At 37.7% G+C, this 14,359-nt stretch overlaps 1 protein-coding gene and 1 pseudogene across 6 annotated transcripts in view; one reads left to right on the top strand and one right to left on the bottom strand.

Annotated features, from left to right (window-relative positions):
• Nucleotides 1-14,359, top strand: part of LARP4B (La ribonucleoprotein 4B) — a 74,791-nt gene that overhangs the window by 19,872 nt on the left and 40,560 nt on the right. For all 5 annotated transcript variants that reach the window (XM_081132630.1, XM_081132629.1, XM_081132628.1 and 2 more), the window contains exons 2-3: nt 5,708-5,842; nt 6,612-6,671. In XM_081132630.1, the coding sequence (XP_080988756.1) occupies nt 5,762-5,842; nt 6,612-6,671 (141 nt within the window). In that variant the 5' untranslated portion in view covers nt 5,708-5,761. The remainder of the gene's footprint in view (nt 1-5,707; nt 5,843-6,611; nt 6,672-14,359) is intronic.
• Nucleotides 2,778-3,029, bottom strand: LOC308560996 (COMM domain-containing protein 6 pseudogene; annotated as a pseudogene). The gene has a single exon. The product of its transcript is annotated as a COMM domain-containing protein 6 pseudogene (transcript).

Below are 14,359 nucleotides of genomic sequence, written 5' to 3'. Positions count from 1 at the left end.
GTGAAACCAAGTAAAACACTATTTTTGAGTTTTCACGCTTACACATTGTTAGTCATATGGTGTATTTCCTTCTAGTTTCATTTTCTTTTTATTATTTATTTATTTATTGGTTAATCCTCACCTGAGGATATTTTTTCCATTGACTTTTTAGAGAGAGTGGGAGGGAGGAAGGAAGGAGAGAAAGAAACATCAGTGTGAGAGAGACACCCTGACTAGGGCCAGGGATCCGACCTGTAATCTAGGTATGTGCCCTTGACTGGGAATTGAACCCTTGTTTCTTTGACACTTAACCACTGAGCCACACTAGCCAAGGCCATTGGCTTTGTTGCTGAATAGTCACAGTTATGTGAATTTTTATTTTTTTAATTTAGTTTTTATTTATTTTTATAAATTTTTAAATATATATTTATTTCAGAGAGAGAAAAGGAGAGGGAGAGAGATAGAAACATCAGTGATGAGAGAGTCATTGATCGGCTGCCTAGCCCGCAACCTGCGCATGTGCCCTGACCGGGAATCGAACTTCGATCTCCTGGATTCTAGGTCGATGCTCAACTGCTGAGCCACGCCCGCCCGGGCATGTGAATTTTTAAACATAGTTGTAATTACGTCATCCACCATTTTCTGCTTTTTAAAGCTATGTTATTTTTGTGAATATTTAATGTAATGCATTAGTTTCTGCTTTTCTATAGTTTTTTTTTGTGTCTGTGTCCTAGAGCTGCCATGAACATTGTTTATAAAATGGATTACATAGTTGTATTTCATTAGTACACATTTTAAATAGAAGTAAGTATATGAAGTTTTAGATGTATACTGGTACTATATCTTAGATTTTTTTTTTTTTTTTTATGGAAGATTTTACAACAGAAGTAGAGAGGCTAGCTAGTACAGCAATCCTCGATGTACCCATCATTTAGTTTCAGCTATTGTCAACTTGCTCCCTCTTGTATTTTTGTTTATTCTCTTTCCTTAAACTTAGCAAAAAATCATTAGCAATTTCCAAATGTATAATTTTATCCAGTCTTTTAGTTTATATCTTTTACAGGTAAGACCTTTTAAAATCAACAGTTACAGCACCTTGATTGCACTCAACAAAATTAATCATCCCGTAATATCCTTTATCACTTAGGCAACATTCAGTTTTTCCAGTAAAAAATGTCATTTTAAACTTAATTTGATTTTGGAAGCAGATACAGTTTTCACATAAGGTTATATTGATTAAAGCTTTTGTATTTTTTAGCAATACAAATCCCCCAAAATTTTCATGTCTTACATTTGCTATAGAAATGAAGTCATCTGTCTTATAGCTGTCCCACATTTTGGATTTAACTAATGTCTCTCTGTTGGCATTATTTAACATATGTTTTCCCAGAATTTCCTTTAAGTTGGAAGTCAGATCTAGAGATTTGATTAACACTTTTTTTTTTTTTTTTTGCAAGACTACTTCATAGATGGTGCTCTTTCACAGCATCAAGAAGATGTTGAAATCATTTGACTTTTGGCAATAAGATTGCAAAGTAGCTTCAGTCAGTGTCTATCTGATCAACCATTATAAAGTTCCCTGTCAGCTCCTCACTTAATTTTAGTAGATGTCAATGATCACTAGATTGTTATTTCATTAGATATTGCAGTGTTTTGATTTTCTAATTGTTATTCACCCTCCACCTATTAATTGTGGTTCCTGTATAGGAAACAACTTGCCTTGATCAGCTATTTGCTTATGCTGAAATAGTTGTCCAGGAAAGGCAGGCTAATCATTGTTTCCCTTTTGTAATATTCAGAAAAATGAGTTGGTGTCATAACAGCCTCCATAGGTGACCAGTGTGGTGGTGGTGCTTTGAACCATATGGATTTTTATGTTTGCATCCACTGATTCTTTCTGATCCTCACATTGTCCATCTGTTACCATCGGGAGCCCCCCTTACTTCATTGTTGCTCCTGTGACATGACCACACGAGTCTTTGGTAGCTTGCTTGCTTTCATGTTAGGGTGTCCCATGTGTTCCAGGTGTTCATCTCAAAGTGAGCAAAATTCTACAGAATAATTAACCAGAACTCTTGGAACGTGTAAAGTGAGATATGAAAGATGAGGGAAGACTGATGAGATGCACAGTTTGGAGGAGACTAAAGAGAAGTGATAACTTAATATGCAGTGTGGGAACCTAAATTGGATCCTGGAGTACAAAGAGTACATTAGTAGAAAAACTGGTGAAAGCCAAAGAAAATCTATGGCTTAGTTTAAAAAGTTACATATACTATCTTAAGAAAACAGATTATATGTATTTTACTAGCTTATTTGATTTTAAGTTTGTATCTCTAAGTACCTAAAATGAATGTAATTCATACTTTATCCTGTGATAGTGTGTATAATATATAAAATAGCTTCAAAATAATACCAACATTTACCCCAAAGAACAAGCCTGTCGAGTGCTTTTTAAAGATTTGTTGGTGAATTTTTAGGCTCTTGTGTGTAAAGATATTTTTTTCTTTTAGCTATTTGTCTGATTTATGTTTTTATTGAGATGAAATTCACATACCACTGAGTTCACCCTTTAAAGTGTTCAATTTAGTGGCTTTTAGTACATTTACAAAGTTTTGCATAGATCACCACTTACCTAATTCCTGTTTGTCTGATTTTTTTTATTATTTAAAAAAATGGAAAAAGAAAAGTGTAATTTTCATTCAATAAATATCATCTGATCTTTATATTGTTTTGTTGCAGAAAGTGAAGTGTATGGTTTTAGAATGATGGTAGCAACTTATCAACCAAGTAACCAGTTTTCACACATTTTCAATAATTGCAGCAATTTCCTTGAACTTTGGAAATTCTGAAACTGTGGAATTGTCATTTCAGAAGACTTGTTCTTTACTTGGCCTGAATGATCTCCCACTTTTAGCATCACTGCAACATAAGGATACTTAAATGATCTGCAACTGTTGAGCTCATAGCCATAACAGTTTCCACTGAAAATCTAGAAGCTGGTTGGTGACCTTGGCCTTAGCATCCTGCAGCAGCTTGCTAGACCCCTCCATGGCAAATGTCCAGGGCTCATACCACCTACTCAGGTGGTTGCTTCCCAGGCCACCCTGCAAATATTGTCTTAAAATCGCTTAGAATAATTCTCTGAATAGTTATACCACCAACTTGATATACAGTTAAGTTTGAGATTGATTTATATTTTTAAGGATTGCTTTGAGTGTTTAAAAATACCTCAATAAATATTTAATTATGAAAGAGGTATTTTTGGAATATGTGAAAATAATTATTGAGAAACAGCTAAGAGAACTATACTCTTCCAAGTATTTAATAAGATTGGTAACACAGAAGGAGTCCACCAAACAGGAAGAGGGTTTCATCTCTCTGCTTTTTCTTGTAAAGAGTGATGAAACCAAATCAGGGAAGTGACCCCTCTTGATCAGCTCATTAAGGCTGTGTTGAGGCTGCCTCTGAACACTCAAGTTTCAAAATTACTGGGTTTTAGGCCAGAAAGTACTATGCTTTGGTGGTAGGTTTTCCCTCTTGCATATTTCTCTTTACAACCCAGAGACTTGCTTTTTGGCCATGCCAGGAAGCAGTAATTTATACTTTAAGTCTCAAAATAGTTTTGAGCTCTTGAGCAAGTAATGAAAAAGTTATTTTTACTTATTGGAAGAATTGTCAGTACTTGCAGCATCATCATACTTTAAATTTTATTCTAGATTCAGATACTTGATAATAAAGTCTAGTTTTAATGCTTTGTATCTGTTGAACTGCTTAAAGGAGGGGACTATTATTAATCCCTTCTATTGGCAAACTTGATAGTTGTGAGGTCAGTAATTAAGAACCATAGTGGCGTGATACAAAGTTTACTTGTTTATGGACAGGGTGCTCAAGTTAGATCAGGCCTACTTTTCTATTGAACTGAGGTGCTACCCTGGTTTTTTTGTAACCTTGTATTAAAGAACATTCAAACATACCAAAGTAGACAGGACCATATCATGAACCACATACCCTTCTCCAGGAGGAGCAATGGTGAAGCCCCACATCTTTGCCCCACGTACTACTCTGTGGAAAATTCTAGACATTGTGTTATTTCTCCTGTAAATATTTCAACATGCAACTCTGAAAGGCAGTGGTCTCTTGTTAAACATAATCATAATATTGTTATCACACCTAAGAAAATACAGTAATTGTTTCATCACGAATGAAAGAAGCACCATCAAATAATCCATCAGTATTACTTCCTTGATTGTTGTTTTAATCAAATAAAGCCATAGTTTGTCCAATGTGCAACTTGTCTTTTGTGTGGAAAAAGCCAGTCTGCTTGTTCAGTCATTGCCCACTTTGTAGAACTCTGTGCTTGTGTTTGCTGTAAGTTTGTAAGAATTTCACATCCTGGCATCGTCGTCGTTGTTTATTTTGCAAGACCACTTCCTGTCTGGTATGTTTGCTGTTTCCATCAGGAGATACATCATTTCTGACTGTCTGAAAAAATATAGGTAGTATATATAAAGGACTCCTCTAGTTGTTTTTTTACCCCCCCGCCCCCCCTTTGGCTATCATATCTTGTGTTCAACCATGCATTTTTTCCCTTGAGAATCTTAAAAGTCTAGAAGTTAATAGTGGTAAAAAGCATCTATAGTACCACCTTCTGTGACTTGTCAGTCTGGGTTCCCACCTACATCTTTATTTTCTGGATTTGACAGCTTTGTGAGAACTGATGTTGGTTTCTATTACAGTTTAATGTATTTGTCATTAATCCTGCATTTTGGAAAACATTGACCCTTGAAACTGATTTAATTTGATTTAAGCCTTTCTTCTCTATGAGTAGCTTATATTTCCGTGTCCATCTTGCAGCATTTAAGGGATTTTGTACCTTTGTGATTGATGATACACAATGACAATTGAATATTGCCTTTGATCATCAGATTATTTCATTAACAAGGGTATTGAGCATTAATCATAAGCAGGTAATTGAATAAGAAGCATTATCTTAGAAACTAAAAAGCTACTTGGTTACCCAGGGAAACAAAAATAGCTGGCTTTTAAATTTCTTTATCAAGCACTCAGAAAAGTCTGAAGAAATATGTGGGTTAAATCAAGGTCTTTATCATGTTGTGAAGCAATGTAGCCTGAAGTCCAACCTGGGTGTCCAGGAATGCTGGGTCCAACACTCATAATAGGAAGTCATGAAAACCTTCAGAAACAGAGTTGCTTTGTAAGATGTGTGGGAAAATTTGTAGCAAAGGCCTTTTTGCAGTACTGTGGTTCAGAGTTGTGAAGGAAGGGGTTCCTTTTAACCAATTATTATTTCTCCTGACAACTTTTCCTGGAACAACTGAAATTAATGGGGCTGGTCAGAAACGATATATATATATTGGGGAGCCATTAAATTCCAAGTTGGAGTTACATTAATTTTGTAATTGTCTGTTTTAAAGATATGAGTTCTGGGCATGAGTGGGTTTATATGTATTAGCTTCTAAGTCTTAGAACATTATCATGGTCACCAAATTATTGTGAAGAAGAAACTTATTTAAAAAGAAAAACCAAGGTATTTCTTGGGTAGATAAGGTATAAATTATCGACAGATTTCTCTAAACTACTTAACTCCAGAGGGATAAACATGTCCTAGAAAACTTGAGGATTTTAAGACTTATTAGTAATTTTATTTTAATAATCAATTATACTCTGCACTTCAAGTTACCAATTTATTGTCTTTGTCATTTTACAGCACCCTACAGTTAACATTAAACTTCTCCCGGTGGAGCCACGAAGTAAACGGCTCATGACTTCTGATCAGGACGCTAAGGTTGTGGCTGAACCGCAGGGCCAGCGAGTCCAGGAAGGGAAAGACAGCGATCATCTGGTGAGTGCATGCCCAAGGCCAGGATGGGCCTGTGCATCTCCCTTTTTTCTGATAACAAATTTTTACATGGAATAAACTTATGGGTATCTTAGAGAGGAAACTTAAGTACTAGGAGATAGAGAGAACAAGTGGCAGTTAATAGGTCTGGATACTAAAAGCCTTGGGTTTTAATTTTTTTTAATTTACTGATTTTGAGAGGGAGAGAGAAACATCGATTTGTTGTTCCACTTATTTTTGCATTCATTGGTTGATTCTTGTATGTACCCTGACTAAGGATCAAACCTGCAACCTTGACATATCAGGAGGATGCTCTAACCAACTGAGTTACCCGGCCAGGGCCAAAGCCTTGGATTTTAAATCACCAAGAAAACAAAGTGATTTATAAATACTTTTATAACATTAAAACCATTGCAGTGGTATGTAGTTAAAGAATTAATTAGGATTATAATATAAATTTTTTATTTTGACTCCTTTTGTTAATTGTAAGATTTAGTCATGCCAAGCAGTAATATTTAAAGTTTTTTAATGCCTTTGGGAAAAGTAGATTTTCTTAATTTTCCCCATTGAAACTACAAGGAATTTTACTTATGGTGTTAAGTCAGAATTTCAACATATTTTAAATTTCAAGGCCCCTACATTGTTCTGAATTTCCTTTGTCATTTAAAAATGTGCTTTTCTCAGTGAGTTCTGTTGTGCCCAATTACTGTGCTTTGAAAATATGTTTCCTTACATTGTATTGATGGTGTGTTTGATGTTTTCAATTTTGCAGATGAATGGTCCCATATCTCAAGCCACTTCTCAGACAAGCTCCATCCCAGCTTTGAGTCAGGTAATTTAGTCCTGAGATAAATTGCAGTGGAGGCTCACGGATATTTCCTTAAAACAAATATTTATTGTAAAATAATTAGAAAACGTTGATGTTTCCCAAGGAGAATAGGGAGGACCCAGTTGGGCATAGTAGATGTCAATACTGTATGTCCTCTTCTGGCTTCTGTGTGTGTTATGTATATATTTCTACAGTGCCGTGTATATTAATTTGTTGTCATATATTCATTGTGGTGTTTTTAATGGTTCACTGGTAATCTATTGTGTGTATATGATTAACTTTACATATTGGTATCCTGTTGTTTTTAAAGCACACAAGTCATAGTAAGCTTTTACCATAAGAAAATTGGTTCAGAAAAAAATATTGCTAGGAGAAATGTCTGAGATTTTTACTGCCTATGTTTTTTTCTAGAATTTTTATGGTTTCAAGTCTAACATTTAAGTCTTTAATCCATTTTGAGTTGATTCTTGTGCATGGTGTAAGAAGGTAGTCTAGTTTCATTTTTTGCATGTATCCAATTTCCCCAACACCTTTTAATGAATAGACTATCTTTAGTCCATTGTGTGTTTTTGCCTTCATTATCAAGTATCAATTGACTATAAAGAGGTGGATTTATTTCTGGGCTCTCTAGTTTGTTTGATCTATATATGTCTGTTTTGATGCCAGTACCATGCTGTTTTGATTACTGTGGCCTTGTAGGATAGTTTGATATCAGGGAGCATGATTCCTCCAACTTTGTTCTTTCTCAAGATAGTTGTTGCTATTTGGGGTCTTTTGTGGTTCCATACAAATTTTTGAAACATTTTTTCTAGTTCTGTGATTAAGTGAAATAAGAGAAAGACAAGTACCATGTGATTTCACTCATATGTGGAATTTAATGAACTAACTGAACTACCAAGCAAAATAGAGACAGACTCATAGGTAGAGGGCAGGCATACAGCTCTATTGGGGGTGGGGGAATGGAGGGATTGAGCAAAAATGAAAAAAGAGACAACTCATGGAAAGAGACAACATTGTGGTGATGGTGGTGGGGGAATGGGTAGAGGTGGAACAGGGCATGGGGGGATAAATGGTGATGGAAAAAATAAAATTTAAAGAAAAAATTGGTTCACATTTTAGCTGTGATTAATGAAAGAGTATGGAAATAGACAACTACTGGTTTTTATTTTTTATTTTTTTAAAATATATCTTTATTGATTTCAGAGAGGAAGGGGAGGGAGGGAGAGAGAGATAGATAGAAACATCAGTGATGAGAGAGTCGTTGATCTGCTGCAGCCCACAACCCAGGCATGTGCCTTGACCGGGAATTGAATCCCGATCTCCTGGGTCCTAGGTCGATGCTCAACACCTGAGCCACACCTGGCTGGGCACTACTGGTTTTTAAATTCTGCTTTACACCAGTTGGGTATGCATATGTCAGGTGCAATTGGAGCCATTCCAGATTTAGCTTGGTAATCTTGTAAGTGATCTTATAAATCTTAAACAATATTGAAAATGTGAATTGGGTTTTTTTTTAATGTAAAAATTTATTTATTTATTTATTTATTTATTTATTTATTTATTTATTTATTTATTTATTAAATATATCTTTATTGACTTCAGAGAGAGGAAAGGAGAGGGAGAGAGAGAGACAGAAATATCATTGATGAGAGAGTCATTGATCGGCTGCAGCCCGCAACCCGGGCATGTGCCCTGACCGGGAATCGAACCCTGATCGCCTGGATCCTAGGTCGACGCTTAACCGCTGAGCCACGCCCAGCCGGGCTAATGTAAAAATTTAAAAGTAATCTCACAAAATTTATAGTAAACCTCTTATATTCCCCCAAATTATAAGCAGTTCATGTAGAAATTAGTTGAGATTGGATTGTTTGTCTACTTTTAATAAGGAAGACTTAAAAAAGTACAAGACCTCCTCCAAACTATTATATTTCATTGTTATTATTCTATGATGCATGTAGGATTTTTTTTTGCATATTGTATTTTAACATTGATTTTTTTTTTTTTTTTTTAATTGATTTTATAGCCTTGGCCTGGTGGCTCAGTTGGTTGGAGCATAGTCCTATACAACAAAAGGTTTCAGGTTCAACCTGTCAGGACACATACCTAGATTTCGGGTTTGATCCCTGGTTGCAATGTGTACCGGAGGTAACTGATTTATGTTTCTCTCTCCACCCCCTTCCTTGCTCTCTAAAAATCAATAAAAACATGTCCTTGGGCGAGGATTTAAAAAACTGAACTTTATAATATTTTAAGTATTTTAAAATCCAAATATAAAACTTCTGGTAGTCTAAGAGGGAAATTATACAGAAATCATTGATTTTTTAAAAAGTTTTATTTTGCGTGGCTGGGTGTAGCTCAGCGGTTGAGCGTCGTCCTAGGATCCAGGTGATCGGGGTTCGATTTGTGGTCAGGGCACATGCCTGGGTTGTGGGCTCGATCCCTAGTCGGGGGCGTGCAGGAGGCGGCCAGTGAATGACTCTCATCATTGATGTTTCTCTTCCTCTCCTTTCCTCTCTCTGAAATCAATAAAGATATTTTTTTTTTTTTAAAGTTTTATTTTTATGTTTTTTAAAGAACAAATCTTCCTCCCAATGGTTAAATCTAGGTTTTGGATTCTGTGAGGGTTTTTGTTTATTTGTTTTTTGCTTGTTTTGTTTCTTTAAATTACTTTGTGGGTAAGAACTGAGATGAGACCCATCTAGAAAAGAAGTCGATATTTCATTTCTGTGGAGAATAATTTGCAACTAGCACTACCTACACATGCTTTCTTTATTATTTTTAAGAGTTAAAGGCCTATAACATAATATCATGTGGTGAGTTCTTTGTCTAGCCCTGCTACTCAGTACCCCTGGCATCCCTTGGGCAGATCACATCTCTCACACCGGGTTTTGTAAATTGGGGATATACTATTTACAAGTTTTGCAGGGTAGTGCCCACTTCAGGTTTCACAGGATCATTAAGTACTTGAGCTGGAAGGTACCATAAGAGACCATCTTGATTCATGATATGTGTGTCCTTTAAAATTTTATTTATTACAAACTTAAGCATCTTTACAGAAAGTAAAAGTCTTATTAAAGAGTACACCCATTTTTAAAGAGTTGTAAGCATTCGATATTTCACCTCATTTTTCCCCCCACATAGCACAAGTTCATCTATATATTCCCTTGTACTTGCAGTGCAGTCTTTTCTTTATGTCAATAAGCCATCATTTCTTTAGCCATTTGGTTTTGGGGGGTATTTACATTGTATATTTTTTCCTGCTATTGTCAGTGATGTTGCTCTGACAATTTTTCTGACTGGCATTACTTATGGCACACTAAGTGTAGACATCTTACTTGGTGTCATGGTTCTGAGTGTTGATACTCAGTAGCCCACAGTTATGATTGGCAGTGAGTATGCTTAGCAGTCTGATTTAGGAACCAGTCTCTTTAAGGTTTAGTCTTTCCCCCAGTTGGACACAATGTGAGTCGGAGGAGATTCACCATAGTGATGGCCAAATAAATGTCTGAGTAATTCAGGAGCAGATTTGCATTTATCCAGTGGTAATATCAATCAGATTTATCATACAGCCCTTCTGCTCCCTACCTCCTAACCCACCCACCCCAAATTTTTGAGCAGCAAAAAGTGACCCTAACTAGAGGAACTGAGACCTGGAGAGGATTAAGTAATTTCCCCAAGATTACTCAACTAGGACATGGAAGAACCAGGGTTTGAAACCAGGCAACCTGGCTTTAGAGTCCAAACTCAAGATGAGATACTTCCTCTTTGGCATCTGTTATTTCATTTAAAAGCAGAAACAACAAATAGAAGATAATATCTAAAACAAAACCCAGCACTTGTCAGCTGTTTGGCAACTGTTTGCATAGTCTCTTGGCTGATAAGATTAATTTGGGATAAAGCTGGAGGGTTTAAGGTGGGAAATACAATGACATATTGTAGGAAGATTATTTTGACCTCACTATATTAAGAGAATGGATTATAGTCAAGAATGGAAACAAAGAGACCAAATTAAAAAGCTCTTGAGTAATGAAGGTGAGAAATGATGATTACTTAGGCTTGGAATGAATAGATTTCAATTTTCTTTTACAGGTAGATTCAGCAGCCACACCACTTTGTGGATTGGATGTTATAGATGTTAGGATGAGGGAAAGATAAATCAAGGGTAGCTGAGCAATTCAGTGGATGGTGGTTTCACTTATTTTAGGATGGAAAAAACTGGAGAAGTAAAGGTTTGTGGCAGGAAAATCCACCTGGCAGAAATTCAAGTGAGCATTGAAGTGGGCAGGTGGGGCCAGTTGCACCTCAGAAGAGAACTTAGAGTCTGAGATGTAAATTGAAATAAATAGGTGTTTTACTATATTTTTTACATAGAAAAGACTATTAAAACTACTATAAGGTATATGTTTTGCTACTTTGTTTCATGTTTTCTTCCCCTCTACAATCACACTTCAAAAAAATGTTATATATTTAAGTAAAGCTTCAACATGCTTCTCTAATAGACACTAATTTTGTGCCTAGCACTGTTATTTCTGATCATGCACAGACGTTATTTCTTTCAGAAAATTAGATATAACTAAGTACCTGTAAATTTTAAAGAGCAAATTTTTATTATTGTTTCCATTCAGGGATTATATAAGCTAACTTTTTTGGTTGCCATCATCCCATGAAATACAGTTCAGAGAATGCTGAAACACTATAGAAAAAGCAGATTTCTGAAATTCATTCTTTTGGCTGGGGTAATAATTTTAATTATTATTATTTTTTATTGAGTTTATGAGAGTAAGAAGAATACTGTGAAAGTTTTTGTTGCTGTTCTGAATCTTTGGGTTCTGTGTGTTTGGGTTTTTGTGCATGGAATAGGATGGTGTTAGGCAGGGGCTGTTGTAATTAGGATTTTGGATTTGAGTGGCGGGGACATGTGACTGCTGTGCAAGGGCTATTTTTGGTGCCTGGGTGTCGGCTTCTCGTCAGAAACCATAGAGAATTAGTGTGAGGTGCACTTGTGGAGCTCAGACAGTGACAGGCATTGTGATGTGAGTGTTTGAACTTTTGAACATGGGCTGTTGCTTCAGCAAAGAATTAAGTGGTGACAATGACAATGAAAAAACTGGCTTGTTACAAAAATCTGTGGAGGAGAAGGAACCGGAGAACAAGATAAGTAAAACTTTATCTGTATTATTTGACACACTGGAAGGTGAGGAGCTGCACAATGTTAAATATGGAGCCAGCAGGGCAGCTTCTGGGACTGATATGTGGCCGAGGATGTTTGTGAGGTCTGGCTACAAACGGGCTCACAGACCGAGGCAGTCATTTAATTCTATTTCCTCTTTAATGTATAAGTACCTAGCTAGGTATGAAAATTTGGATGAGACTGACAAGAATTCAGGTACTGCTGCTGTTGAGCAGGCCTGTGAGAGTGCCCGTGAGACTGTGTGTGTGGACACTGACAGCCCACGGGGTTTCTCTTCAGGTGCTGTCTCTGAGGACGACAAGTGTCTTTCACATGTCCCAGGGCCTTCTGATCAGGGTGTGCAGGACGGAGCCCTTGTAAATAACTGTCTGTGCCATCAGTTCATGACTGGTAAAAATTCTGAAGTAGAAAAAGAAATCTCGGTAAATGTTTACTTCAGTTGTGGTAATGAGAATAATGCTTTAGGCGTGTCTGATAGGGAGATGGAGGGTGCAAACCCCATTTGTGTGGATCACAAACGATGCTGGAATTCAAGAGAGAGCAAGTTTTACAGTATCTGTGTTGTAGACCCTGGCAGCCTCGACCATAACAACGAACTGTGCGTGCGCAGGTGTGGAGCAGCTGCAGCAGAAGACAGCTGCTCAGCTGTCACTTCTGAGGGGGTTTGCAAAGAGGCCTGGCCACCAGATAACACTGCCCAAGGTCTGAGGGACTTAGAGGCACCGCAGGAAGATCTGTCTCCATACGACCTGCTAGGTCCAAGTGAAGTGAAGGAAGTCTCTACTGAGAAAACTAACCCTAGTTTCAAAGTTTTGACTGACAGTGACCCATCTTGTAAAGGCAACACTGGAGACGTGCAGGCTGAGTCTTTAAGGGCAAACACTTACACCAGGTTCCCTAAAGATTATACAGAAAGTGGTGCATTACATAATGTTGGCAGAATACCTGAATCAAACACTAACATAGACACTGACTCACTAGAATGCATGTGCGCCATCCCTGAAGAAGGAGAGAGCTGCAGTCCAGCACAAGTAAGTCCGAGAGGTGACTCACATGTTAATCTAATTAATGACACTTCCAATATTGAGCAAAATGGTGACTCTGGGGCTGTAAAAGCTAGCATACATCAGAATTTAAACTCTGAAAATGAAGGAAAGAACCTTATAAAATCTTTAAGGGACAATGATTGTTCCAGTTTAGATGCTAACAGATCAGACAGCTCAAAAAGATGTATCACTTCAGTTAGCTTTGGAAATGAGTGTCTTCCTCTTCATGCTAATTTCCGAGAAGCAGCCCCTAACAGCAGTAATGATCCCAGACCTGAGGACCTGGGTCCGGCGCTGATGGAAGGGCGGTACAGTCCTGACCGCAGCCTGGGAACTGGGAGCACCCAGTTTGCAAGTGAGGGAGAATTGCCTTTGCAACTTGAAAATAGTTTATCTTTCCAGGATGAGGATGAAACGAGCGTTTTTGAAGATGAGGGTCATGGTCAGAGGGCTTCTGAAAGGAGGTCTTTTAGTCAGGAAGATCTGTCTGCAGATACTGGGGCCAGCATAGCCCAGGCCCAGATCTGTGATTTAACTCGTGCAATACAGGCAACAAACATGGAGGGCTTATGTCAGAGAACAGATACCCTGGACCTCAGGAGTTCACAGGATGTGCCCCCAAATGCTGAGTCTCCTGGTGGCCCCAGATGTGTTCAGAGTAACTTTACATCCTGTGCATTAATTTTCACCTGCACTGAAGAAGAAAGTGAAACAGGCCAGAATCATAAAACAGAAGATGAACTGTGTGTGAAGAGTTCAGGGAGTAGCCCTCACAGACTAGAAAATGCTGAAAAACAGTCACTAAAGGCTAATCACAGAGAGACAAGTAAAAATGACATAGAAAATGTCAAGTTAGACTCTGAAACAATCTTTCACTGGGAAACAAATACAGGAAAATGCGAGGCAGTGCCCAGTCAGGATATACTGGCTTGTGTTAGTTCTAGTATAACAAAACCCCCTGATTTTGAAACAAATCAAATAGAAAAACATGATGAAACCTGTAGAGTGAATGACTGCAGACACGAAGATCTTCATCTTGTAGCACCTGTGAGTTCAGGTGCGCAGATGGCAGAAGCAGAGGAGACCTGCTCTTTTAACCATGGTGGAGATCCAGGACGGGAGCAGGTTTCCTGCACATCTACTGAAGTCTCTGATGCCTTACGTACTAGTGCACTGATGGGACACAAACCAGAACTGATAGGGGACGAAGTGGAAGGCGGACTTCCCTGGGAGAAAGACAACAGTGACTCCAGCAGCAGGTACTGCAAACGTCCATGTGGGATAAGCAGACTTGCACACCACTTCACACAAAAAAATGCCGTAGCCACAATTAAAGGGCCTATGTTAAATGGTGAACTGGGTTTCGTGGGAAATTCAAGGGTGAATTTTGGAGAAATGGAGTTATGTGACACTCTTGCTGGGTATTCCTGCTTGGCTGGTGTTCACCCTACCCA

The sequence above is a fragment of the Miniopterus schreibersii genome, assembly GCF_964146895.1.
Source record: "Miniopterus schreibersii genome assembly, chromosome: 1".
Taxonomy (NCBI): domain Eukaryota; kingdom Metazoa; phylum Chordata; class Mammalia; order Chiroptera; family Miniopteridae; genus Miniopterus; species Miniopterus schreibersii.
This window is presented reverse-complemented; position numbering and strand designations above follow the sequence as displayed.